Source organism: Zosterops lateralis, assembly GCF_965231275.1.
Source record: "Zosterops lateralis genome assembly, chromosome: 3".
Taxonomy (NCBI): domain Eukaryota; kingdom Metazoa; phylum Chordata; class Aves; order Passeriformes; family Zosteropidae; genus Zosterops; species Zosterops lateralis.
The window spans coordinates 92213658-92241450 of NC_139764.1; the positions used below are offsets into that span (position 1 = coordinate 92213658).

At 33.4% G+C, this 27793-nt stretch overlaps 1 protein-coding gene across 1 annotated transcript in view; it reads left to right on the forward strand.

Moving 5' to 3' along the window:
• Positions 1-27793, forward strand: part of CSMD1 (CUB and Sushi multiple domains 1) — a 1076561-nt gene that overhangs the window by 1044185 nt on the left and 4583 nt on the right. The window contains exons 58-69 of the mRNA XM_083857383.1: positions 896-1072; positions 2014-2193; positions 3503-3676; positions 4604-4777; positions 7193-7266; positions 10020-10131; positions 11183-11362; positions 13084-13128; positions 17010-17171; positions 17947-18059; positions 18827-18914; positions 26110-26242. Coding sequence (XP_083713509.1) covers positions 896-1072; positions 2014-2193; positions 3503-3676; positions 4604-4777; positions 7193-7266; positions 10020-10131; positions 11183-11362; positions 13084-13128; positions 17010-17171; positions 17947-18059; positions 18827-18914; positions 26110-26242 — 1612 coding nt within the window. The remainder of the gene's footprint in view (positions 1-895; positions 1073-2013; positions 2194-3502; positions 3677-4603; positions 4778-7192; positions 7267-10019; positions 10132-11182; positions 11363-13083; positions 13129-17009; positions 17172-17946; positions 18060-18826; positions 18915-26109; positions 26243-27793) is intronic.

The following is a 27793-nucleotide window of genomic DNA, read 5'->3' on the forward strand; positions in this document are numbered from 1 at the left end:
ATTATTCCAAACATAAATGGTAGACTAATTTTTAATCGGCAAATTGTGTTTGTTTTAATCACAAAACCTAACACTGTTATATTTTAATTATTAGATTATAACTAATTTGTTGGGGACCATCCAGCACGTTCAAGTCTTTCTTCTGCTGGGACTCCAAAGGTAGATGCAGTACTCTAGGTGGGGGTCCCGAAAGAATAGAGTTGCTGGAGAAGTTGTTAGGAAAAATAAAAAAAAAAAAAATCCCAAGTTCTTTTAATGATTAGTTGGTCCACTGGAAAAAAAACCCTCCTTGCCTTCCAAAAAACCCCATCATGTAAGCAAAGTAATCAAAGTAAGCCACTGTCAAATCTTGGACGTATGAAGCTGAAACATTATTATTGCCTTAAAAGATTGATATAGATACCCAAAAGATATGGTGGCCAATACAGAGTGTCTGATTTTTTCTTGATTCAAAAAAATAAATTAACAAGAAGCTCACAATTTACTATTTATGCATTTTTACAATTGAAGAAAGAGATAGCAGAAGACAGGAAGAGAATAGAAAAATTTCCCAAAAGGCAAAACAGAGATACAGGTCTGTCAGAAAGTCCCGAATGAGCTTTATTTGTTCCAGTGATTGTATTGGGTAGAGTAGAACAAAACAAGCAAACTGCCTAAATCAGGATTTGGAAAAAAAGGGAAAAAAAATGCAAGTAATAATATTAACACAGAGAAATAAAATGTTATTTCAAGAATATACCTATTACATATTTTCTCAGTAAAACTTGCTTTAGGTGTTTTAAAAGATGAGCTATTAAACTAGTTGTTCTTTTACTTTTTTTTTCATCCCAGTTTTGATGACTTGTCATCGAAATCCTTTTTTTGTTTGTTTGTTTTTTAAATCTCTTCTTTGCAGCTGTATCTTGTGGGAACCCTGGCACACCAGCCAATGGTATGATAATATACACTGATGGAATATTGTTCTCCAGCTCAGTCATTTATGCCTGCTGGGAAGGTTACAAAACTTCAGGGCTAACTACTAGACATTGTACTGCTAATGGGACATGGACTGGCACTGCTCCGGACTGCACAGGTCAGAAAGAAATTTTCTTCCCTTAAAGCTTTAAAGTAGTAAATAATCCAGCCTTGCTTCTGAAAACGATCTTCTTGATAGATAACATATTTTTCCACATTTACTTGTCTTGTAAAACATGAATATTTTTTTATATCTAAAGGTACATGCCCTTGTAACATGTGCTAGATGCTTCCAGAACTATCTTCTTAGGATGGTTATATAAGTAACTTTATTGTATTAGTTTACCTCAGAAATGTCAATTTGATTATAGTAATAGTTTTTAGAATAATGTTATATTTAGCTGTTCCTTTAGAGTTTCCTTTAGCATTTTTTCCCTTTTTTTTTTTCCTTGTGGCTTATGCTTAGAGGAGGAAGTTCTGATAGCTCAAAACCAAATTTTGTATAATTGGATACATTGCTGTGCCAGTTTTTATTGCAAGCCAAATGACTTAGAATTGATCAATCACCATTCTGCTAAGGACCAAGAATCGGGGAGCAGCAAGACTGGGCTGTTCCATCAGGGTCGGTGAGCAGGGACCAGAGGAGCACTCCAAGGCAAGTGGGGCTACTGGCCTCACTGACAAGGCCAGACTAACAGTACATCAGTACTTTTACACACACACACACACACACGCACACACAAAAGAAAAGAAATATAAAAAAGGGGGGAAAAAGAGGCATTTCACAACTCTGCTGGAATTTCATTGCACCATCAACTTAGGCTGGATGTGACAAAGGTCTCAGTATGAAAACTACCACCAACAGTTTGCAGTAGCTGTAGAGCATGCCAATGAGGCTACTGTTTTAAAGGAAAGCAATTTTTGGTCCATGCTATTGAAATGCCTCAGAAAGATTGAAACAATTTTTTTCTTGTATTGTAAACTAAAAGGGAGGACATTAAGTATGTATGGTTATTATATGTTTATTTAAAAAAGTTCCTTTTCTATTTTCCTCACTAGTGATTAACTGTGGAGATCCAGGTGCATTAGCAAATGGCATTCAGTTTGGAAATGATTTTACCTTTAATAAGACTGTCAGCTATCAGTGCAATCCAGGATATCTGATGGAACCTGCAAGTTCATCTACCATGCGTTGTGTGAAAGACAGCACTTGGAACCAGAGTAAACCAATTTGCAAAGGTGATCTTTTGAATTTAACAGTTTACAAGTAGTGTTTTGACACATATGTGATATTCATTAACTGGTGTCTTTATTTATATTTAAAAAAAAAAAGTCAAAAAATTCTCTGGAACAATTACTGTTCTAAATGCAACTAAAATATTAGATAAGTATTTCTGTAGAATATATATTTATTTTGCACATATGCTGTGGTAGAATAGCGGTCTACATTATTGACTAAAATAGAACCAAATCACTCTGCAATGAAGTTTGTAGAGTTCTCATCTTAAAAAATATGAATTAAGTACCCATTTTCCTTTTTGGCCTATTTCTCTTGGATTAGATGGACAAAATTCTGTAACAGGATTCTTCAAATCAAGCTTTCTGTAAAAGATTCCCATGTTGCAGTAGTGTAGTCATCATAAACAGCCAAAAATATGCTTCACAAATAGCTAATTACAAGTGCTAGCAGGAAGGTCATAGTGGAGATGAGGCTGAAAGACAAATAAGGCAGCCTGGTGAAAATTGTTAACACAACTTCGGGGGCCCAGGGAGTAAATTTAGCAGTCCAGGGCCTGTTCTGCTTATAAAAGGCCTAGGATGCCAACTCACCTAGCACCACTTCACTGTGATATCTAAGTCTAGACTACTAATTAAATTTTGGCATATGTATTCAACTGACTGCATTTTCTGTCATGAAAATTACTGCCTGAGTGACTTTATGGTTGTGATCTTTGTTAAAAGAAATTATATGGAAATGTAAACCTGGACGTTCCAGATTTTATCATTTTGGGCACTCTTCAGAAGGTGGAAAACATCAGAATAATTTCTTAGCCCCTAATTACCAATAAAGTTAATTAGCATTGTGTGTGGAAAGCCTTAGAAAATAAGCAGGTGAACAAACAGTCATATTAAATAGTGCTGCAAAATTATTTTGAAATAAAATGCAAATATTTAAAAATTTAGAATCATAAAAAATTATTCATTTAAAGAAATAATGTTTATTGAAAACCTTTATCTAGCTTAGTAACCTGTTGCCAAAAATAATCAGTAATGAATATGTAAGGAAAAATATAAATCTAGGTAGCTATGTACTCTTTGGGCTTCTAGAAACCTACCACTCAGGGACTTCCTAAATCCAGTGCCTTTTCTTTTTTATTTAAATTAGTTTTCTGACTATTACAGGCTGCTTTGTCAACACAGGTATGCTTTGTTGGAATGAGAGCCTGAATTACCTTTTTTTTAAATTCAAAGGTATGATTGTGTACTATATTACATATTCCTAAACCCTATTAATTCTTTTAAATGTAACTTTTCTTTTCTGACACAGCTATTACTTGTGGACCCCCTCCAACAGTGCTGTATGGAAAAGTGGAAGGCTCTGATTATCGTTGGGGTGCTAGTGTGAGTTACAGCTGTGCAGAAGGCTATCAGCTGTCCAACACAGCCATTCTCTCCTGCGAAGGGCGAGGAGTGTGGCGGGGAGACGTCCCACAGTGTCTGCGTAAGTTCTCAGGGTATGGTTGTGTTGGGCTTCACCAAAGCTACAATCAGTTGTCTTAGGGTACAGTCACAGAATCACAATTTAAAAAGGACTCAGCTACATCAGGTAATATATGAATTAATGCAAGATTCTCCTTCCTTGTACCAAAGAGCTTACCTTGTTGTGAAATTTTAGTGGCTGTGCCCATTAAAGGTTACAGTCTTCTTCCTTTCCCCAAAAGTCATTCTCATCTCTTGTTATCTAATTGGACCCAGCACCATTTGCTATACTGGTAATTCTATTGTATGTTCTGAATTTGACTTGTGGTAAGCATGACTGGAATATTCCCTTACACTTTCCCTTCTTTTCTTCCCTGTTTCCATTTCCATTAACAGGTGAAAGTAAAGATACTAACCCTTAAGCTCATACTCATAGCCTTTCTAAGCACTGTTTTCTTTCCGAAGGCGAGTGCATACCCTCATGTCTTGCTTGTATTTGTTTTTCAGCATTTTCTAAATCTGTCAACTCAACTCTTTGAGTGCTTGAAATCTTGTTAGGACCCTGAAAAATATTTTTCCTTTTATCTAATTAGGACAACATTTCCAGTCTACTCATCTGAGGGTGTCAGATGTGAAAAAATGGTTTTATTTTTAAGCATTTCAATATAGCAATTGTCTACTTGGGGATTATTTTGTCATCCAAATCTAATCAATATTTAAGTGTCTCAATTAAAAGGTCTATTTTTCCAGGTTAAGTTTTCTGCTTACAATAGCTATAACTTTGACAATTTATTTTAAATTACTGTCAAGAATTTAGGAGATAAATGAGCATAGCATTTGCATTTATATCCAATATACCTACCTTGCACATAAAACAATGTAGAATATTTCAGGTTAAAGCATGCACAGATTTTAATACCTATTTTTTCTTTTCATATTTATGTATCAGCTGTGTTTTGTGGTGATCCTGGTACTCCAGCAGAAGGACGCCTCAATGGGAAAAGTTTCACCTACAGATCTGAAGTTAGCTTTCAGTGCAGACCTCCTTTTATTCTGATAGGCTCTTCAAGAAGATTCTGTCAAGCAGATGGTACTTGGAGTGGAATTCAGCCAACATGCATTGGTAATAATTACCACTAATGCATTTTCTACTGAAAATACTCTTGATAAATATTGCACTATCATAAATCTAGCAATTAGCTATCCAAGTTTATAAAGGATCTGTGTAATACAAAAAGAACTAGTTAAATAAGGTTATATTTTGAGTATGAAAACTTTAGGATAAACACAAACACATATGAAATTATTTGTAGATTTACATGGTTGCTTATCTGCTGGAAATGCAGAACATAAATATGTGCAAGTGCATGAATTTGTTCCATCTCTTTTAGAATCTCTTGGACACGCAGAAGACTGTGGCAGATTAAAGACCAGATTTTGTCACTGGAGAGTTAAAGGCATTTTTCAGAATCAATCCTTAATCAAAATGTTTTCAATTTTGTGAGCATGGCTGATCTCTACATCTCTGATCTTTTGAAATTGTGATGAACTCCCAAATACTCTCTGTTTCTCATTGACTGTTGTGCAGCTGGTAGTCTTTTAGCATGTTACATCAATCAGATTGACACTTTTAACTCCCACTGACATCAGAACTTGATCCCACTTGGGGTGACTTGCTAGAGAAAATTATTTTAGTTTTATAATAAAAAAATTCTCTTTGATATTTCTAAACAAACATATTCAGATGTAGATTGTAGGCCATTTATATATTTTGTTGTGGCTGAGATATTGGCTGTATGAAAGAGCTGAGCACTCTGGGAAAAGGTTGTAATCATGATTATTGAAAAAAGCCAGTATTTTTAATTGGAGACATAATAGTCAATAGAATTCTTTTATATGAATTCAAAACTTCTCTCCATAGTTTTTACAAACTGGGAAGTCATCTTACACCTATATTTTGCTACAGAGGCAAGAAGCTAATTTTCAAGTCTGATGCAAAGAATCAACTTTGAAAATGTAATAATGACTTTTCTGTTTATATTTTATATAGTATGATCTAGAAGCACATGGAAAATAGTGCATCAAAGATACAAGTTTTCCTTTTACTTCAGATTTTTTATGTTATTGTAAAAGAAAAATATTAGATCATCTAACATATGTAAAGATAAAATTTCTAAGGAATTTGAAGGTTAAGAGCAGTGAACAATATCTAGAACTAGACATAAAAATACCACATAGTAGAGACTTTTCTGTTTCTGGGTAGCAATGATTTCCTTAGAATACTTTGGGAAGTTTTACTCTGAGTTCTTCAGATGAGACCTATCTTAAAAATTCAATTCAGCTTCATGTGTCTATTATTAGAAATAGAATTCCAGCTGTTGATAATTTTTTAAAAGTTTCTGAACTGTTCAAACATCTCAATGTCAGGAGCGTGTTTGCTTTTTATTCTTACACTTTAGGTCAACATCCACCTAACTTTTGAAGCCTTTGGTAAATATCAGTCCAGTTTAATTTTTATGCTCTACTGATGGTCAATATTGAAAATGGGAGTTGGCCAAGGTGAAATGGAATATGACATTATTGTAAATGATAAGTTCAATATTTTGCTCTACAGAAAACTAAAAATTGTTACAGATTAAGTATGGTTGCAAGATGTCTTCTTCATAATTCAGTGTCAGCACTCAGTAGACTCAGTTGCCAAGAGAGAATCACATACTACAGAAAAATCCACTGGATGAAGTTCTGTTCTGTCTAAATGGTGGATATGACTGGGCAACTCCAAAGCCACCACCAAAATATGGGCATTACTGATTGAAAAAATAGTTTCAGGCTGCTTTAAGTTACTCTCATGAAAAAGAACAATTCGTTTTACTTTGTTGGCATGTGCTTTTTTTCATGGAGGGATTTTTTTTTCTCCTTTTCTCCAGCAACAACTGAGGTGGCTCTCCATTAGAAATTTGTTTTCTTTGTGGCAGAAAAAAAATCAATTCAAAAATAAAAAGTATTTACTTGCTATGAGAAAGCAGGCTGATGATAAGTTTGGGGTTTTTTCAGTTTGTGAGATTTTTAGGTTTGAGGAGTTTTGGTTGGGTTTTTTTATTATTTTAAGGGTATTTCTTTTAGAAATATTTATTATTAAGCAGTTCATTTGAAATGAAGAAAAGATAAAGATTTCTAAATATTTTTCTATATATTCCAACTGCATTTTGAATAGTGAATTATACTATGGATTCAAAGAGATTTAAAAGTATAAGATTGCTAAAAATTAATGCAATCTTAACTGTAAAGTCTGTACTACCAGAAATACCTCCAAAGATATTTTAAAATAATGAAAATGTACTGAAACAAATTACTGTGATATACTTGGTAATTTAGTTGGAAATACTAGTGTAATATATAGAAAAATACACATTAAATTAAAAATTGAATTCTTGTCAGCATTAGACATTGATTAAATTATTTAATCTTTGCAAACAGTCTTAGACTCTTTTTTTTCCATACCGTAATAATATTTGTTGTGCTTCACATTTTGCATTAGATCCAGCTCACAATACTTGTACAGACCCTGGTACTCCACATTTTGGAATACAAAATAGTTCCAGAGGTTATGAGGTAATTTTTAAATTATTATTTATTAGCATTCTAAAATGAAAATGTATTTCATAATTACATAAGAAATTTAATGAGAAACATTATCTGTAGTCTTAAATGTCTGATGCAAACCTTGAGAAATTTCCACCCTCTTTTTAATAAAAACTCATTCTTCATTCCAAACTTTTTTTTAGAATATTCAGCTTAAAGAAAGAACTTCTAACCCTGCAATATATCATGCGTTCAGTCTTTTAGGAGACTTCAGTCGGGAGGGCTATTTATAAATTGATTACCTAATATGATATGACATAATATAATTACCTTGCTTCATGATAATAATTCTTTCATACATTGATGAATAGTCAGTAAATACCTAACAACCAAAGACCTGTGTGATCCAAAGGCCATGTAGTCCTTGACAAAAAAGTCAGCAAGTGGCTTTACTAAATTAGAAATTCATGTTATATTTTATTCAGTCAGAGAAGATAAAATTATTCTGTGTTGTGTCCAGGTTCTCTGTGATGAATATCCTTTTTATAATTTCCAAATTCCTCACAGGTTGTTAGTTTAACGAGTGGGAGTCAGAAAAGTGACTGAGGAAATTACTGTAGATGCAACAATGACCAATCCACAGTCATTATATAGATTGATAAACTGCGTGGATAGATTTTTTTGGGGGATATAAATATGTGTGACTGAAATTTAAAATATGTTTGGGTTTGCTGCTTATTTCTGAGCCAAGGGCAGTGTGCCCATTGCAACCAAATTAGTAGAACTGTTTCCCAAAAAGTCCTTTCTGTAAGTTCCTCAGGTTATTGGTAGCCTCTCTCCCCTGAGATTTTTCTGTCTTTTGTTGCTATGGCTGTCAGCTCTTTTCTTCACTTTCTGCTCCTACCTGGCTCGCAGATACAGAGACACTTTTTCCCTGAGCCACATCTTGTGGCCTTACCCGAGGTGGTTCGGCATCTAGTAATAGGTGCAGTTGCCTCTCTGATGTTTCATCTTGATCCTGTACCTGTCCCCATTTTCTCTTCAAAAACAACTCTAATCTTAGCACCTAATTTTATCGGGGGGTTGTTTTCTTTTTTCTCCTCCTTTTATCTGCCTCACGAATTGTCTTTAATAATAGAATTGTACTGGCCAATTGACTGTTCTACTGTCTGTTGTTCATGTTTATGTAGATGGATCTTCTCTTCCCATTCACCTCTAGAGGCCATACTAAGTCTTCCTCTCTTGTACATTAAGTCTTTTCCAGTACGTGTTCACTCTCAGAATGCTGTCTTGTATCACAACGTGGAGACTTCTCTCTAATGGCAGTGGAACTAGATTGTTTGGGGTTTTTCCATACATTATTTTTGGGCTTCCTATTTGTATAACATAGCCAAGCTTCTATAAAACACTTTTCAGCAGTCTTTCCTCAATATAGAACAGTGTGATGCCAGGCAGCAGATCTTTGTAGGGTTTTCCCCTGTGTACCAGCATCTTGTCTTGCCCCTTTTATTCTTTGCCTTTTGTGCTTCCCTATGCCGTGAAGCCCTCAATGTTTTTCATCCAAGTATTATACAAAGAGTGTGCTGCTTTCACTTTAACTTTTACCAGTAAAATGAAAAAGCAGCATAACTGTTTAACTACCTTCAACCTATGTTACTTTTTGCTTGGTCTTTTGGAGCACTGAGAAAAGATTTCCGTCTTGTTTTTACTGACAGATATGAGAATTGGCAGAAGTAAGATGACTTAGACTCAAGACTAGCCACACACTGTTCTACTCACTACTAAAGATATGCTGTGTGTCCTTGGCAGGCTAGAGAGAATAATATGTTTAAAAATAGTTAGAAAGACATAAGTCCACAAAGCCATATCAGTAATATGACTTTTAAAAACACCAGTGGTTTTCCCAATCTACTTCTGATAGAAATGATGTGCATTTGCTGAACATCTATCATGATAAGCAGGTTTTATATAATTGACTGTAAAGATAGCAGGTAGCTATCTTTTGAAGATACTAACTTTTAATTTCCATTGAAGTACTTCTATGTCATTTGCAGTGCAGAGCTATCTGCCTTTCTATAACTGCAAGCTCTTACAATACACATTGATCACTACTCATTTGCAACTTGTCTGTGTGATATGTTACTTTATTAAAGTAATATAATGTCCAATAATGTTAATTTTGTCTAATTTATTTATTTGTTTAATATTGCCAAGGTTTTTTATCCAAAACAAAAGTAATGCTTTACTGATTAGCCCCATATCATTAAAATAACTTGGTCTGGAGTTACATTCTGGTTACTTTTGTCAGGACCATCAATAAGTTCATTTTACTAGAATTCTCCACACCATCTCTTTCTCATCTCTTAAAAAAATTCTTTCTCACCTGCAATTTGATATGTAGATTTCATGCATTTCTACTCCCAGTTGAAATCAAAAGTGCATTTTCTCAGTTATTTTACCTTGTCTTTTGAGGAAGGTCATATCATATTTGACCATAAGAAGGCTTTCCAGGACTTCACTCTGCTAGTTGATTATCTTAAATAAAATTTAATAGTAATAAATGCAATGTAAGAGGTTTTCCACGTATTGCTTTTAAATAAGATCATAAAAGAATCAATTACTCAACTATTTCATCACTATATTAAAAAAAAAAGGTATGACTCTAGAAACTGTAAAAAGAAGACATTTTTATTTTTGAAAATATAAGTATTAGCTTATCACTGTCTTGATATCTGACTACACATGACAGATACTTCTGTCTAACATTCTGTTTTGATCCTTAGGTTGGGAGCACAGTCTATTTCAGATGCAGAAAAGGTTATCATATTCAGGGATCTACCACTCGTTCTTGTCTTGCTAACCTAACTTGGAGTGGCATACAATCTGAATGCATTCGTAAGTCTGGTTTCTCTTCTAACCACTCAGAACAGTGTGCAATTTTAAGAGTTACAAAGTGATACATGTGGAAATTCATGACAAATTATTTGCTACAAGGATGGGAAGCTTTATTTAAAACAGATTTTTAAATGTTCTATTTGTTGTTTTTCCTATTCAAAGACCAAAGACATATTTGAGGTGTTAATTTGAAGGAAGATTTTTCAGATTTTTTTAATGAAGTTCACAATTATTCTATCAGTTTTACTCAGAAAATCTGTTATAGTTAACCTACTGCATTAGCTACTTTAATTAAGCTAGAAATTTTTTGCATGTGTAGCGGATTAAAAAAGAATGGAAAGTGACTTGAAAATGTGCATGGAACTATTTTGTTGCCTAGTATTTTATGAATCATTAACTAGAACTCAGCAAAACCCATCTTTTCTGGGCTATGCATGGTTATGAAAATTACTTACAGCTCACTGTGAGTTGGAGGACATCAAATAAATATTGTACTAAAATACACTGACCTAAGCTAAAAGTAATTCATTGCAATGACCTTAGATTTTTATCCTGTTTTAAATTATCTTTGGGTTGCTATAAATGAACACCATGTTGCACAGATAAAAAATCTGTTATACTCAATATTCTATGACAAAACATTCTCGTGGAATGTTTCCTTTATTTCCATTGAAATGCATTTATTTATCCCAATAACCACTCTAATTTATAGAACACAGAGTGGAAGCAATGCTTGAAGCTGTGACAGTACAATAATTCACAGGACCAATCATTGCACCATGTACAATATTGTGTGCTTCCCCTTATTTTACCTGTTTTCTGATTCCTAGCATAATTTGATTTTGGTTTATTCTTAAATAAAATGTGATAGTATCATTTCCATCCCACAATAATATAACTATACACTCTGAGTGTCACTCGTACAAGTAATAGCTACTTGACATTGCAAAAAGCTATTCAGCGTTGTCATGCATTTATTTCAAATTGGATACTCAGATTCTGTGGAAACTGCTTGCCATGACGTTTTCTAACTGTAAAAACCCCTTTGCAGCTCATGCTTGCAGGCAGCCAGAAACACCTGCACATGTAGATGTGAAAGCAATAGATCTCCCTACTTTAGGGTATACTTTGGTGTATACCTGTCAGCCAGGATTTTTTCTTGCTGGTGGATCAGAGCATCGGACATGCAAACCAGACATGAAATGGACAGGAAAATCACCTATTTGTAAAAGTAAGTCATAACTCAAGTGATTTGTTGGGTCCTACTGGGTTTGAATTCATTTTCTCTGACATTTTTGTTTTGTTTAGTAGTATTAATTTTTTCCACTTACTATTTAACATGACACTCATGGAACAACAGCTTTTATTTAATGAAAGAAATAGTGAAGAAATCAAAGAGAACATAACACCTAGATCTCATGGAGGAAGAAAAGGGGATATATGTGTGCAAGTGCACAGGCACACACACACATATGTTTACCCTTAACAACAGCAACCAAAACCTAAACAATATAAAGTACTATTTTTAACTGCATTTATCTTTATTTCACAATTTTAAATAGTATTTCAATGTATTCAGTGCTTAAAATATGATTTTCTATAAGAACAAGAAAAGTTATTTAATATCCTAGCTTTTAGATCCATGCAGGTATGTTTTTAGTCTAAGGAAGTCTTATAAAATAAAAATGAGCAGTACAATAAGAAAATTTCTGCACTATGATCCACTTTTATATCAGTGTAACTTTCGTATAGTTTCCTAGAGTAGATCTGAGTATACAGTAATAAGCTCTGAATTTGCTCTTCACAGGAAAATCAACATGGCTCTTAGTTCTCAATTCAGAAAAATAAAACTAAATTTAGAATATAAATAGAGAAAAATATTCAGATGCCATGGGAAAGTTTTTACAGTATGACTTTTATTTTTATATATCAAAATGTGCTGAATAGTTTTGATGTTTGAGCAATATTTTTCTTTAATATAAGGGAAGACTTCTTTGATTCGGCATTGTCATATGATCTACATATCAGAATTTATCTTTATTCTGTGTCCTTAAAGGATGATTTTTCATAGATACTGTATAATTAGTAATTTGAGATAAATGATCTCTGGGGTTTTTTGTGGTTTTGTTTTTTTGTTTTTTGTTTGTTTGTTTGTTTTTGTTTTTTGTTGTTGTTGTTGTTGTTGTTTTATTGAGGAGTAGAAGATTAGTTGGTGTAAAGATTTCTATAAAATTAGGTTAAAGTATAATTCTCATTGAGTGTCCCACCCTTTTTTTGTGCTTTCTTAGCTCTTGATCAGTCTAATAAGTGAATTTCTGCTCCTAAAGAGAAAAAATATGCAAGACCAAATCTTCCAATGGGATACTATCCTTTCTAATGCACTAAAGGATGAGTCGAGAACCTGATCAGGATCAATGGACATAACTTTGCTGAGTGTACCACAAATATAGCTAATTACACCTTTTTAATTCACAAATTGTGACTCTTTGTCATGATATCTGATCCTGTCCTATGAATCAGGCTATCTGGCTCTTGCTCATTTGTGTCATAAATTTATCATTCTTTCTATACACAATTTTTACTATATTTACTATATTATTATTCATAATAAGATATAGTATTTTCCCCCTCTATAAGGCTCTCTTTTATAGCACTGGGACTGATATAAACATTTTAGCCCTAAATATATGAAATACTTAACTAGCCAGACAACTTTCCACAGTAAAAATGTTGTTTACCTAAATTATTTTCTGATATTTTTGTGCAAGTGGATAGGTTTAAACATGTAAAATGTTCAAGAGAAGTTATTTCTGTCTTAAAACTGACTCTATTGGATAAAAGATGATTGCCTCCAACAGGTATTGTTTTAACATTCTATTTAAAAATAAAAACAAAAACAAAAAACTACACAAATATGTTCATGAAAATGATAATTTGTCTTTTTACTTGTAGGTAAAGGAGTGAGAGAAGTTAATGAAACAATAACTAAAACTCCAGGTTTGTATACAAGAAGAGCTTTAGATCTAATTAATTTAAATTGATTTACACCCAAGATTGTTATGGATAATAAAACTATTTCCAATATCTTAATGAAGTATTTGTTACTAATTTCCAAGGGATATAAATGTTGAGGTATTTCATAATAACAGGTGACATGTGAAACCTATTCTATGAAATTCTTTCACAAAGAACTTTTTAAAAATTTTTTATAGTGCCTATTTTGTGAATTGCACAAAATCCCTTCTCAAACAGACAGAAGAAATTTATATACACAAACCTAAGACTTGATGTAGTTTTATATCAGAGAAATTGCTATAATGGAGAGCCTTATAATGACTATGCTATAATTGCAGGGATTAGGTTCAGTCAAAGTTCTGCCCTTTACATTGCAAGTGTTGTAAGAAATATAAAAAAAAACCATCCCAAAACCAGTTTTGGAGATATTCTTGGCCATCATTTCACAAAAACTCTCCACATACTCCAAGATAGGGTTTCCAAAACATTGTGGACCGGGAGAGAGGTGGCATGGCAGGCAAATATTTCTGTTACTTTTCTATGCCACCTCATGAACATATATGCAGTTAAACTTTTCCTCCTGCAAGTGACAAAATGCACAAATGCATCTGAGAAACCAGAAAATGAAAGTCCTACTTTATTTTATTAACTTATTTAACAAAAAGCAGAGTTGTCATCAAATGCATGAGTTTGTAATTCTATATTTTGATTTTTAGCAAAGCTGCAGGGAAAATAAGATTAATGGTTCACACTCATGGCAATTCACAGAAGGACTCTATGTAGAGTAGATGGGATAAAAAGGTATAAAAAGGTATTTCTGCTAATAATTAACCTTCCTGGAGAGTTTATTAGTGAGAGTCTCAAGTGAATCCATAAATGAGTTCTTCTGAAACACATTACTTCTACAAACTCACCATAAAGCAGGATATAGTGTTCATTCATGTAATTAATATACAATCTTCATTTATTGGAAGCTTCACCTCACCTAAAATGTGCATTAATCTGCTATCACGCAGGTTTTGAAGTTTCAATGCCAAATTTAAATGTAGACCAAGTTTCCAAACATATTCGCTATGTACAGTGTCAGTATCAATTCACACAAATGTCATATCCATTATAACTAGTTTTGATAAGTACTACTTAAAAGCTATTTTAAAAAAATTAAATGCTGTGATTGAAAGTACCAATAATAGTAAACAGAAAAGTAAAACTGTAACAAATTGCAGTAATTAAGAAGAAAATGTTTTAAGTGGTTTTCAAAAAACAGTTCTGTACTATTATTATGTGTTTTAAAATTGTTAATTCTCTTCTTTATAGAACATTATGTGTTTTGAAATGTTTCCTTTATGTTGTTATATTGACTTTTGATACAATTTGATTTGCTGCTATCTGTATTTTGAACAGAATTAAGCTAATATTGCTAAACTACAGTTTCCATAACAGAATAGTATTGTGTTCTGATTTTTCACCTTCAGACAACTGAATGCAAGTTAAATTATTTTGGGGGGGGTTGTTCTTGGTTTTTTGGGGGATTTTTTTTTGGCAGAGTTAATGTATTCATAAGCAATACTAAACATTTTTACGTGGTTGAGTATAAGTTGCATCTAAAGAATTTTTGCAATATCCATGTGAGAATTAAGAACTATATTACTTTCTTCGGTTTCTATGATTCTCTCTGCTTTGTGTAGTCCTCACAAAAATAGCTAGGAAGCTGTTTTAATGAGTAGCCATGGATTTTCTCAATTGTCATGTTCTGAGAACAATCAGTGCAGTCAGTGCAGCATTAGAATACTAAAAGTGAGTTCATTTTTCTGATTTTGCATTTGCCCACAGGGGGTGGGAAAGGCAGGGAACTTGTGAGGGTTCAGCACAATCATCTCAGAGACTCTCCAAAGCTGCATCTCTGGAGACTGCTGCACTTGTGTTTCAACATTTTAAAGAAATATGACTGGGGAAGCAGTAATATTTTTTTTCCCCTACTGATTCTGTTCATCTGCAAGTGCAAACTCTGTAAATACTGAGTCAGTGGTACTATTTTGCAAAGCTTAGCAGTTATTATTGATAGAGTTGCTAGACAAACTATGTACTGGAGATACTGGAATATGGTGAAAGTATGGAGTCCTTTATAAAAGTCTTTCATAGTACCTCTCTGGTTCATACCACTAATACTAGATGTTCACCTTCATGAGTGACACAGAATTAAGATTAACATAGACAAATAAAATTAAATGTAGTATTTCTTTTTAGAATACCAGGTTTCAAATTTCTCTATGTCACTATTATAGCCAAAAATGAGAAAGGCATAGGAAAAAGAGTCTGAAAGACCCTTTACAGAATCCATGTATTTGCAGAAATTATACAAATTGCAAGGACTGTGACATACCAATTGAAATGTAATGCTTCAGAATTTTGGTACTAAGTTGAGTTAACCTTGTGCAAAGCTCCACTGACTTTTGCTTTGGAAATGGAACACTTCCAGTTATTCAAAGCTATTACGATCAAATCCATTTAATAGGTCTCTGCTCATTTTGGAATCTAGTGATAGAACCAATAACATGCTAATGATGTTTTCAAATCGTTCCACACTGAGCTTAAACATTTGCTTGTGACTTTTGCACAACTTAAAGGCAAAAGACGTGGAGGAAGTTATTTATCCTTTAGTCAACTTTTTCAGACATATTACATGTCAAGTATTATTGCCCTGGGTTTCTTTTTTGATTCATTTTTGCAATAAGTTATTAGGTAGAGGAGGAAATATCCATGGAATTTTTTTAAATGCATGCAGAGAATATCTGCTCTGGTAAATTTCCTTCAGTAAAGACAGCTGTCTTTATATGTCTTCAGAGTTTGACAAAATACAAGAAAATACAATTATTTATTTAAAAGTTTTAATTAGAAGAGTGTGAAACACTTCTAAAGTCACTCTAGCTATTTAGAAAGTATCATTTGTAGTGGTCATGGATAGTAAGGTGAATTTCAATACTTTCTAGGGCTATCATTTCATCAAGATATATTTTGATTAGTTAAACAGTATAAAATACAACATCTAATACCTAAATAATTTCTTTTCTGTGTAGAGGAAAGACACTAATCACAACCAATAAAGAATCCAAATACATATACTTCTTCCAATAATTTGTGCTTCATTTTGTAGGATTTTTACTTCAGATAGTTCAGACTGCAGTTGCTGAGAAATGGAAGTTTGTTTTAAATCAAAAAAAAGTTTCATTCTTTGAAAACTTCACTGTTCATACATACAATAATATTGTATGGAAAAAAGCTTTGAAGTCTAAAAATGCCTGATAAATCTGTAAATTGAGTCAATTCAGTCGAATATTCATTTGATACTCAGTTGAAAATCACACACAGTGCTGCTTCAATAGATCCATGAAACAAAAAGGGCGGCCTATGACAGTGTTTCTTTCTAGGAATCTCTGGTTTCAGAATAATATTATATTTCTTTTCCTGGTACCTTAAAGATACAGGGCTTTGGGGGAAGCCTTGTACCTTTAAGGTACGAGGAAAAGAAATATAATATTAGTCTGAAATGGACTCACTGTTTTTCATAGTATTGAGGACTTTCACTGAATCGCACAAGCTATAACATGTGAGGTTATTTGAGAACATATGCTATGATTGACAGGTGTAGTATATTAACGGTAATTGTGTGGAATGGTTGTTAGATGTATTGTCTATGGTTTTGTTAAAATTTTTATTATAATGTCTCCTTAGAACAGTAGATTGATTGTCTAAAAATAAATTACAAGCATAATTATGGCTAGAAAGATTATTATTTCATTGTAGTTTACGTCTTCCTTTATTTCTTCCTCTCTCCCCTCCCCCCCCCCCCCCCTTTTATTTAGTTCCTTCAGATGTGTTTTTTATAAATTCACTGTGGAAAGGGTTTTATGAATATTTAGGAAAAAGACAGCCAGCTACTCTCACTGTTGATTGGTTCAATACTACAAGCAGCAAAGTGAATGCCACATTCATTGAGGCATCCAACATACAAATCAAACTATCAGGTAGGTACAGAATTTGGTGTTAAAGAAGCTGTTCTTATAATTTTTAAATTTTTTTAATCTGTTCAGTTTTGATGCATTTTCATTCAAATGGAAAATAAAACAAAAACTTTTTTTTGCTAAAAATAATTTTCTTTTGCAAAAGGAGAGGTTTTAACAAAATGGTCTGCACAGACTTCAGATAATTAAATAACATAGTAAATTATGCATATCCTATAATCAAGGTTACACATTCCTTTCTGTAAGTCTAACTGTGAAGTTCAGATTTAGCCTCTCATCACAGTTATATTGGAAAGAATTTTATCAGCTATCATTTTCTGTAAGGTCAACAGTTCAGAGAGAACTGCAGTAATTGGTTGTCAAAGAGGAATTTTCTTTCACTGCACTACTGATATCAACTGTAGCGACATTCTGTTGTGATGTCAGTAAAATCCATTTTTTGTCCAGGTCAAGAAAATTCCAGGAAAGGAGTTCTATCTGTATTCAGAATTATTGAAATACTGTATAAAAAGACAACTGTTCTTGCCCTATTATGTCTGAAATTAAACAATACAAACCTATTTTTGCATACTCTTATCAAGTATGATGAGGCAAAGGATGAGTTAAATAAGATCTAGCAGTACTTTAAATCTTGAGGTTTTGCATGTTATTAAATTCTTTTATTACAGAATGTTTCCACAAACTTTTAGTTCTGAAAGAACATGCTTTGAAGGAATATTTGAACAAACTGATTGAAAATTTGTTTAAAAGGTGTATCTTGCCCCCTTTATTTTAATAGGTGTTTACAAGAAGGAAGAAGCCCATTTGCTCTTGAAAGTTTTTCAAATTAAAGGACCAAGTGACATTTTTGTAAGCAAGTATGAAAACGACAACTGGGCACTAGATGGTTACGTAAGTACCCAGATTGCCATGGATAAGGCTGGCTGAGTTTAAATTCTGAAGTAATTCGTGATTGTCTATGTAACTGTATCCATTTTTTTGTATTGCAAATATGTAATCCAGCACTCTAGATGTCAGTGTAGAGATTGGATTATCTTTTTCTTTCAAAAATATGTATACAAACTTCTGTCTCTTGTACTCTGATTAGAATGTTTAGTTTATGAAAGAGAAGGAGGAGTGAATCAGCATATTTTGGCATGGGTTTGCCTTGTTTCCTTAGATGGGAGTGGGAATTTTACCTCTAGTATTATTGTCCTTTTTTGGTTTGGCAAATAGTTCACTGCAATTAAAGTACACCTAATCTTAAAGGAACACAGTGTTATTTTAATTTTTGCATTTCTTCTTTCTGCCTCGTGATACTTTCTGTGGAAAATTGTTTTAAATCTGACAGTTCAGCAGGCTTCTATATCTGCACACTAATTCAATTATGAATATGGCATTTCAAGAATTTTAAAACCCAGCAATATACATGAGATATTTTAAAACCATTCCAGGTGTTATTTTGAAATTTTGTTTAATACCATTGCAAAGAAATAAAATAAAATATTTTAAATAATAAATATTCTATAAGGGTAGAAAAATTATTAATATTTTAAAGGCAAAAAGTTAAAATCTGGACACCATATTATCTCTTTACTATAAGTCAGAAAAACAAATGGCTAAATATTGTTATTTATTCATTTCAGAAATCATTTTTTTTCTGTTTCAATATATTCTAGGTATCCTCAGGGCTTGAAAGAGGAGTTTTTACCTATCAAGGTGATATACATGGAAAAGACTTTGGAAAATTTATGCTCCAAAGACAAGGTACATGCTTTCATAGATCTGTAATATGTATCATCTTTTGGGGTTTTGCAAGAATGAATTTGAAGAATTACTCAGCTACTGAATGGAAGTGGGCACATTTATTTTCCACTACTCCTATTACAAATATAACCAAATACATGTATTGGAAATATACAGTTCAAATCCTAATTTAACTCTGCTTAACATGTTGCCATCCCAAGTTTTCTAGTGTAGCAACCTAGTAAGTACAGGATGCTCTAAAAGAGAATGCCACTGCAAGCACTTACATTTCTTTTTGAAAGTACCAGTGATATCATGCAATGCAAAAACATTTCCTGCTTAAATATATAAATTGTAGTCAGAATCTATAAGAGACTAAAGGACAGAAACAACCCTAATTTTGACAGTGTCATTTGGAGAGTGCCTGTTGCTGGTAGATGTTTTCAGAATGTATATGTATTTGAATTTTACTTCACTCTTAACAATATTAAATGAGTGTCTGCGGTATGTATTACAGCTATGGGCTCAAGTGCTTTAGCAGCTGGTATAAGACTAGTTATTTTAGTCATAAAATAATTTTATCATAAAAACTATAGCATTTACTTATGAAATATTCACTCATGGAATATTTTTGACAAACACCAAGTGTAGGCATCTGCATTTCCTGATCCTGAAACTACTGCAAAGTGGTCAAAGCACAGTATATGCACAGAAAAGTACTGGTCTAGGAAGAAGAGACCGTCTAGCCAATATCTCTATGGCAGACTGTATGTACATTTTATAAATTGCCTTGCTTCCCTTAGCTTCACTGGTGCTGTACCCTGTGCTCTTTAGAGCTCTGTCAAATCTCTCTTGTACTTCCTTGCTCTATTAAGTACTGTAGTAGTAGTTAGGCTGTGGATTTGCTTGTCTTGGCCATCTCTCAAAATGCTAAGTATTTTTAGTGACTAGGGGCAGAAACCCATCTCTTCAGAATCCCAGCATAAGAGCTGCCAATTATTGAAGCCAAATACAAATTCAATCTTCAGAGTAAACTCTTGTGTGGGGCAGATTATTTGTCTGCCTCTACTTTCATGTAATCTTTACTACTGTAATATCTAAGCTGCTTATGCTTTCTGTTTTTAGCTATCACACTGTAAAAGTAGAGCACCAACTTTTGTTCAAATATCTGTCTGTTAAGCAGCCTTTGGTGTCTTGAAACAATTAAGAATGTGGTTTGTTGTTTTTGTTTGTGGGGAAGGTGTATATTTGTACTTTCTATTTCCTTAAGCAAGGTCAAAAAATATATCCATGGTTTGCCAGCTACTTAAAAAGTTTGATTCTATGTGAAATTGATAATTCATGGTGGTAAATAAAGAATGAGCAGAAAGTTAAACAGTTACAGAATTATCCAGTGGATGTATTCTACAGTAGTGGAATTCATTGTCTATATTACCCTTTAGAGCTGTAATATAAGAGATCAGTTTGTACCAGACTAGTAAGGAGCTGGAGTGTCCAAGTTAATCCTGCATTCCTGTGCAGAGGACCTCTCATCTTCTGTTTTGACATCTAGGCAGAGAGCTTGCTGCAAATGCATATACCATCTCTTTTACCAGATTACTAAATCAACGCTGGTTTTCTATAAGCTGCTTATTCTCTATTGAATAAACAACAACTAAAAGGAAACAGCAAATTTCCATGTGATACAGATCATATTTGTCAATACCATCTGATATTCAGCGGTAATTTGCCTTTTTTAAAATCTATTCTGTTCATGAATATTCTGCTGAGATTATGATCGCATATATCCTCTATCTGAAGACTAACATTTTTCTGGTTTTTAAGTGAGTTAAATTACTTGCTGCCTTTACAGTAAGCCAAAAGTATACATAAACTGGTGCATACAGAAAGCAATATGAAATTCTTCATATGCAAGCATACTTCAAAGACAGCATTTATGGAGAACTAGTTTGTTAAATGGGAAAGACCAATGTATTGATTAATAATTTTCTATAACACAATACTGGAAAAAGACTGGCATCACAGAATCACAGAATACTCTGAGTTCAAAGGGACCCACAAGGAAAATTATGTCCAACTCTTAAATTAATGACTCAAACGACAATCAAACCCACAATGTTTGTTATTAGAACTGTGTTCAAACAACTGAGTATTCTCAGTCTCTCAACTTAACAACTTGAAAGCAGAAAGAACTTTTCTTTCTTGGTACTTTTTATCCTCTCTCAGAAGCAATTTTTGCTGTAACCTTAGAAAAAGACCCAAAGGACAAAGAAATCTGTTATAAGTCTGTTTAGAGAACTAGAACTGTACCTGGGCCTTCTTAAGAGGCCCAAGTAGTGACATCAAATTATTTAACTTTTTTTGACAAGTAATCAGTAATTTCTGAGGGCTTTTTGCCTGTTAAGTTGTAGCAACTTCATTTCTAAAGGCTGCAAGTCTGTGGCTAAGTTCAGTTTCAGGAATTGTTGAGTGCCTGTGCCTTAACACTACACTTCTAGAAGATGTTTATTCTAGAATCTTGTTCATTCCAGTCTGTCCATTTCTTTTAAATTTGTATTAAAAAGGTGACTTTGTGAGAAGAGAAACCATCTTCACAAAATTATTATTTTCCTGGGGTTTTTTTTGTTGGTTTTTTTTTCTGGAGAAATACAATGACTCACCTCTCTTTCAATTTTTACTTTCCTCAAAGTACTTTTTGACTTGTCTAGATTGACATAACATGTTAACAAAAAAATGAAATATGCATAATTAATTTGCATCTGTGTTACATTAGATCAATGGCTGTGGAATATACATCCGTTACTGGAAATTAATCAACTCTTAAAAGTGGTTAATATCCTGAGACATGTAAATTTTAAATTTCACTTTATAAATCTTCCCTGCTCTCCAGATCATTTCACACAACTTCCATCGTGTAGTGGTTTGAAAGCAAAACCAGTGAGAGGCTCCAAGTCAGAAACACAATTTAATAGAAAAGAAAAAAAAAAATAAGTAAAATAAAATAAATGCAATAATACAAAAGACCTCTGACAGAGTCAGAATACAACCTGATACCCTGTTGGTCAGGGTGTTGGAAACGGTCCAAAAGTCAGCCCTCCTGGAGTGGCAGATGTGGTCCTGTTGGAAGTTGAGATGGTCCCATAGAGAAAAGGGTCCAGAGGTGGGTCCAGTCTTCCTTTAGGAGTCTCGTGGGAACATTGGATGTCTGGTGACACTTGTGGCTCCTTTTTATCTAGGTGTAAATGGTTCGGCTCCTTCTCCCTTGGTGGAGCGTCTCACAATGGGATGATGAAATGTGTCATGTCATTGGTGAGCTTTAATGGCCCATTAAAAGAAGATATCTCCCTGGAGGTAGTGGGAGGGTGTACAGAGAAAAGAAACAATGCCCCACCCGGTTTTAACAGCTGACTTGTTATCAGAAAGGCAGTTACCCCTCCCTCCTGGAGTTACAACAGATAAAGAAAAAAAACTTCTCTCCAACTGGGTTTCACCAGATGGAATAGAATAAACATTTTTTTTTGGTTGCATAACCCAAGACACATCATTCACAAGGAAACTCTACACCTAAACAGGGTACTGAAAGCTCTAGAGTACAGAGCTGTTGTGTGTTAGCTAAAGCACAAACAGATATCTGGAGTAATAACTGTGAAACTGTATGGTAATACTCACCTACACCCAGTGAGGCACGTACCCAAAGAGCCTTTTCTGTTCAGCAGGTTCAGTCAGGTGAAGAAGTTCCAGCCTATGTTATTCCTTGGAAGCTGCTGGTTTGCTTTCTGTCTTGGTATTTTCTTCTTTTAAATCCTTGACCTGCTAACGTCCTTGTCTCAGAAATTACTCTGAGGCATGTAATTCTATTTTCCTTAATGTTGCATGGCTTTTGCTGTCACACTTTCTTTGACTTGAACAGCATTTCTCTTAGGAAAACTGAGCCACACTGTACGGATGCAAGACAACAAACCCGAAGCTAGGAGTCAAAGGAGAAATGTGTGTGATAGATCCAAGCAATGATAAAATGTTCCTAATCACACAGTCATAGAACAGCTTGGGTCAGAAGAGTAGGCTTGCCACCTGAGATCAAGTTGCACAGTATTTTCTTTTAAAAAGTATTATTTTCTATTAGGTATAAATGACAATACTTTTCAATAACCTCAAGAATAAAAATATATGGCTTGTACGTTAGTGAATTCACTGTGTGTTATCAAAATTTAAATTCAACTGACTGCTGCTGTTTTAGGAAGCTAAAGCCCTGAACTGTTAAAAAAACCTGATAACATTTATAATCTTACTGAACATCCTTCTATTAAATAACATATTTCCCAGTGACAAAAGTATGACTATTTTAATGAAAAGCAAATCAAATTTTCTTTTCCATACATTTTTTCTGTGTGTTTGTGTGTATATTTAGGTATTTCCTAATAAATAAAAGTTCCTTAAAAAACTTTTCTATTTTAGATGTGGTAGCAATCACTACCTTAATTTGGGCAATACAATATGCTTTCCATTTCTTATTATGATAATGCTGTCTGAAGAATGACAAAGTTCACATCAGGATATGTTTAATCACAAACAGGTCTGAAAATTATTCTAATAAGTAGACCAGACCGTGTTCAAGTTATACTGAGCCTTATACATGACTAAAATTCAGATTATGCAAATCTGCAGTGAAGTTTCTTTTCCTAATGAAAAGCACGTGCAATGCAGTCTGAACCTGGCCAACTCCAGGTTAAAACTGTACAATTAAATGTTGTAAACTTCAGCAAAAAATGTAGAGTTTTGTTATCTTAAGTGTGGTACTTCAAAAACTGTAGAGATATAGAATATGTGACTACCTTCATTAGAAGTTTTGTGTAACGTATTAAATCTGAATCAGTTATCCAATGTAGATAACTTTAAAGAAACTCTTAAAGTGTAAATTTGTGCCTGTTTTTAAATCTTGAGCTGCACAACGCTTTTTTTACTTAACTAAATAAACCAAAAAGTTCATACTAAAAATTGTTCATTTTGACTTTTATAATTTTTCTGCTACTTGTACATTAAAATATATCTATCGTATGTGTCATGATAATTGCATTGAGATATAAGTTCACACATATTTCTATTTTGAAATTTTTATAAGAGTTTGGATATTAATTCCAAATTTTTGTTTATTTGGCTTCAATGAATTTGATCATTATTGTATTTTTTAGTTACTCCAAATAATTGAAAAAATGGCTGGAGATTATGGTGGTAAAGGATGAAGAAAGTGATAACTGAATGTGGGGGTTTTTTGTTTGGTTGTTTTTTTTTTAGAGACTGTCACTTCTTCTAACCAACAAAAAACATTTAAATCAGTACTTCTATAACTTCTATTAACTGTTGGAACTACTGCAGTTTGTCTGTCTTTAATATAGATAAATTGGAGAATGCCCAGTACATGTACAATGCAATACAAATACATAAATTTATGCCTGGTGTATTTCCACAGCTTGAGTTTTGGGACAAGTACTAGGTACTAAATTCCAAAATTTTTTATAAAATGGTTTTGTTCTAAAACAGTTCAATGTTACGAGTAGTGTGATGAAGCTCATAACATGATTCCAATTACCACGATAATAGGTTTATTAATTTGAAAAGGTTTTCCTTCACCAGTTCTGCAGAGAAATATGTAGAGAAGTCTAAAACATGACAGAAGATTAGGTCAGTGAAAAAGATTGTAGTGTAATATTTTGTCATATTTTAAGTGATCACATTTGCCAATACTGGAATCCCTAGGGAGGTTGACTTCATTTTAAAGGAAACTTAGTTACTTCCTAAAATTTAATATATTTTTTAAAATTAAATATTCAAAAAGTATTTTAATGTTGACAGCTGAACATCTATGGTTTAAAGGTATCTCACAGAAAAAAATTATCACATTCATCTTTTGCATTGAGCTTGAACTGCAAGAAATCATAGAATCATAGAATAGTTTGGGTTGGAAGAGATCTTAAAGATCATCTAGATCTAAACTGCCTGCTGTGGTTTAGTACTCACTAGATCAAATTGAACACTTCTTGGGATCATAGCAGAATTATTACTTTTTTGGCTTTTTTTTTTTTTTTTTTTTTTTGTGTTCTCAGTTTTTGAACTTGCTTAGATATTTTAGTTGACTGGTGAAATTAGCGTAGTGGCCATGTCTCTGCTGTACAGCTGGTTTGCACTAGGGTCCTAAAAAGACTGATTGTTGTTGCTGCTATCAATGAGGGAGTTGTGGTGTTTGAAACACTCTGTACTGGTGGTTTGGAACATTTCTGAGAAATATACAGCAGTGTCTCCTGTTCTCCACTCTCAACAGCAGTAATACCCCAGAATATCAAACACAGCTATCTGTCCAAGCTCGATCTCTCTGTCCTGGTCTTTCTTTCTGAAATCGGATCTATATTGCTTTCTGAGGAGCTGTAAGTTCAAACTAGCAACATGGAGTTGGACCTCAAAAAATATTATCTTCTATAAAAGTTTCTGTATTTTTCATCATACGATTGTCTTTTGTCCTTCACAATTTGAATTACAGGATGGTCAACTATTTAAGCAATTTAGCGATGTCTCTCTTTATACTGATGAAAAAATGTGTTCTGCAAAATGCTTTTACAGTCCAGGTTATCTGCCTGTCCACAACAGGAGCCCAGTGAGGCCATGCCACAGGCCACTGTGTGTGCATTTTCTTCCCTGTTCTATCCCCATGCAAACACAGCTGCCAGATGGACATGGACACAGGTGCAGACTTGGGAGGGCTACTGAGCCCAGCAGAACCACTGTGTTTTATTAAGTCACCTCAGTTTTTCCTTACTTGTTCTTGTTTGTTGTGGTCTTGCATTGCTTATTGGTTTCCAAGCTGAATATTAAGACTCCCAGAATGCAGTTCTTTTGCAGAATTAATTTGGTTTTCAGAAGTTATATGGCTTAACTTTATTAAATTGAATCAGGATCATTGTATTTCATAATTATTTTACTTGCTGAATACTATTTTCAAATTATTTTAATAGTTACTGATATAACATGATGTGATATTAACGATATTTATACTATGACTCTTCATGCTATTTATTTCATGTTTTTAAATAGAATTATTTTATAAGACACCGTCTTCTTTAATTCTTGAATAAAGAAAATATCATTAGCTAGATAACATGGGAATTCTATTTCTCCCCCTGTATAACATGGAAATTTTATTTCTGTCCTTTTTGTTTCATTTCAGGTCCTTTAAGTGCAGACACAGACCTTTCAAATCACTATTATGGTACAAACAGCAGTTCAGTTGCAGCTGCCATCCTGGTACCATTCTTTGCTCTAATATTATCAGGGTTTGCATTTTACCTCTACAAACACAGGTATTGTAAATGTTATTTATTCAAAAATTTAATAAGCTTTTTGGTTTGATTTTGGTAGGTAACTAGAGAACACAGTGCTAAAAGATTTTAAGAACATCTTTTCTCTAGAAAGACAAATATTTCTAGGTTTTCCCATGAAGAAGTTCAATGCAGGGAAGTTCTTAACAATGTAAATTTTGAAAAATGAGTTGCTCTGTTAAGGAGCAAAGACCCGTCAACCTTCTTGGTTCATTAGACTGAATCAAATTGAAATCTGAAGTCACATGTTCTATTTTTTTTAATGCTTTATTAAATTGAATGCATGCTGCTTCTTTCAAAAAACTTATTAGCATTAATTATACAAACTGAAAAATCCATAAATCCCATGGTGGAACAGCCCATAATATGACTACTTACAACATGTGCTGAGTCAGCTAGTGATTATTGTAAGAATTGGCACCACTTCAGGTCATATGAAACTTTTATATGTCACTAGATAATAGAACAAACCCAACAATGTTGCCTCAAATCTGGTTTGAAGATACCTATATATCTTCTGAAAATTTGTTCATTCTGAGAACTATTTGCAAAATAGTATTTAACAGGAACTGTTAAACTTCTGTACCATAATTATGATACCAAGAGTATTTTGTGATTGCAAGAAATGACACAGACAATCTGAAGTCCATCAGTGCCCTACGATGCAGTAGATTGTCTGCCTACCTTGACATTAGATGATTTGGGAAAAACAAATTGCCATGGGGCTTGAACTTGGGAACTCCAGTTAAAATGTTTCATGTCCTGAAATGCAGGGTAGCCTTCTGCTGGCAAAAACTGCTCAGGAAGAGCTGTCAACCATGTTTTCAAACTTAATATTGTAAGATGCCTTTCTGATATTTACAGGTCATCAGACAGCATTTTCAGACAGCTCCTGTTCTGCAATGGTGGTGGGAGCTTTAAGAGCATCATGAATGCACAGGCATTTGGGTCTGGAGAAGAGATGGAATGAAAAAGAAAATATTGCTTAGAAAGAGGAGGCAAAGTCATAAAAAAATTATATTGTGACATAGGAGTACATTTTGTAGTTTATCCTATGAAATTTTTAACGCCCTACATGAGCAGTAGAAACATATATGTATTTAAGAAAGACAAAACTCATTCTTTAGACAAGCAGCTATAATTCCTCTGTTAAGGCACGTCATTGCAGTTCTGCCTAATTTAAATGTGTTATATTTGAGATAGGAGATGTTTCTCAAAACTAAATATTCCAAAGAATATTTTTGCTTTTCTTTTATTTTCATTGAATTACTTCCACTAAACTGCAGGTTTTAGAGGGGATATCAGCCATAAAAAAAATTAACAAGTTGATTAGTGAGGTAATTTTAGGTCAAACTTTATCCTTTTCGAAAGAAAGGATGTTCCAGTGAAAAGACAACAGAATCTGTAAGTTTTGAAGGGACTTTCTTGAAATTACATTATTGATCAGAATAACAACATAAAATTTTCAAAATTATGTGATGGTAGTTATGCCCCTAAAGGCTCTCTGTAACAGAGAATTTGAAGGCTTAGGGT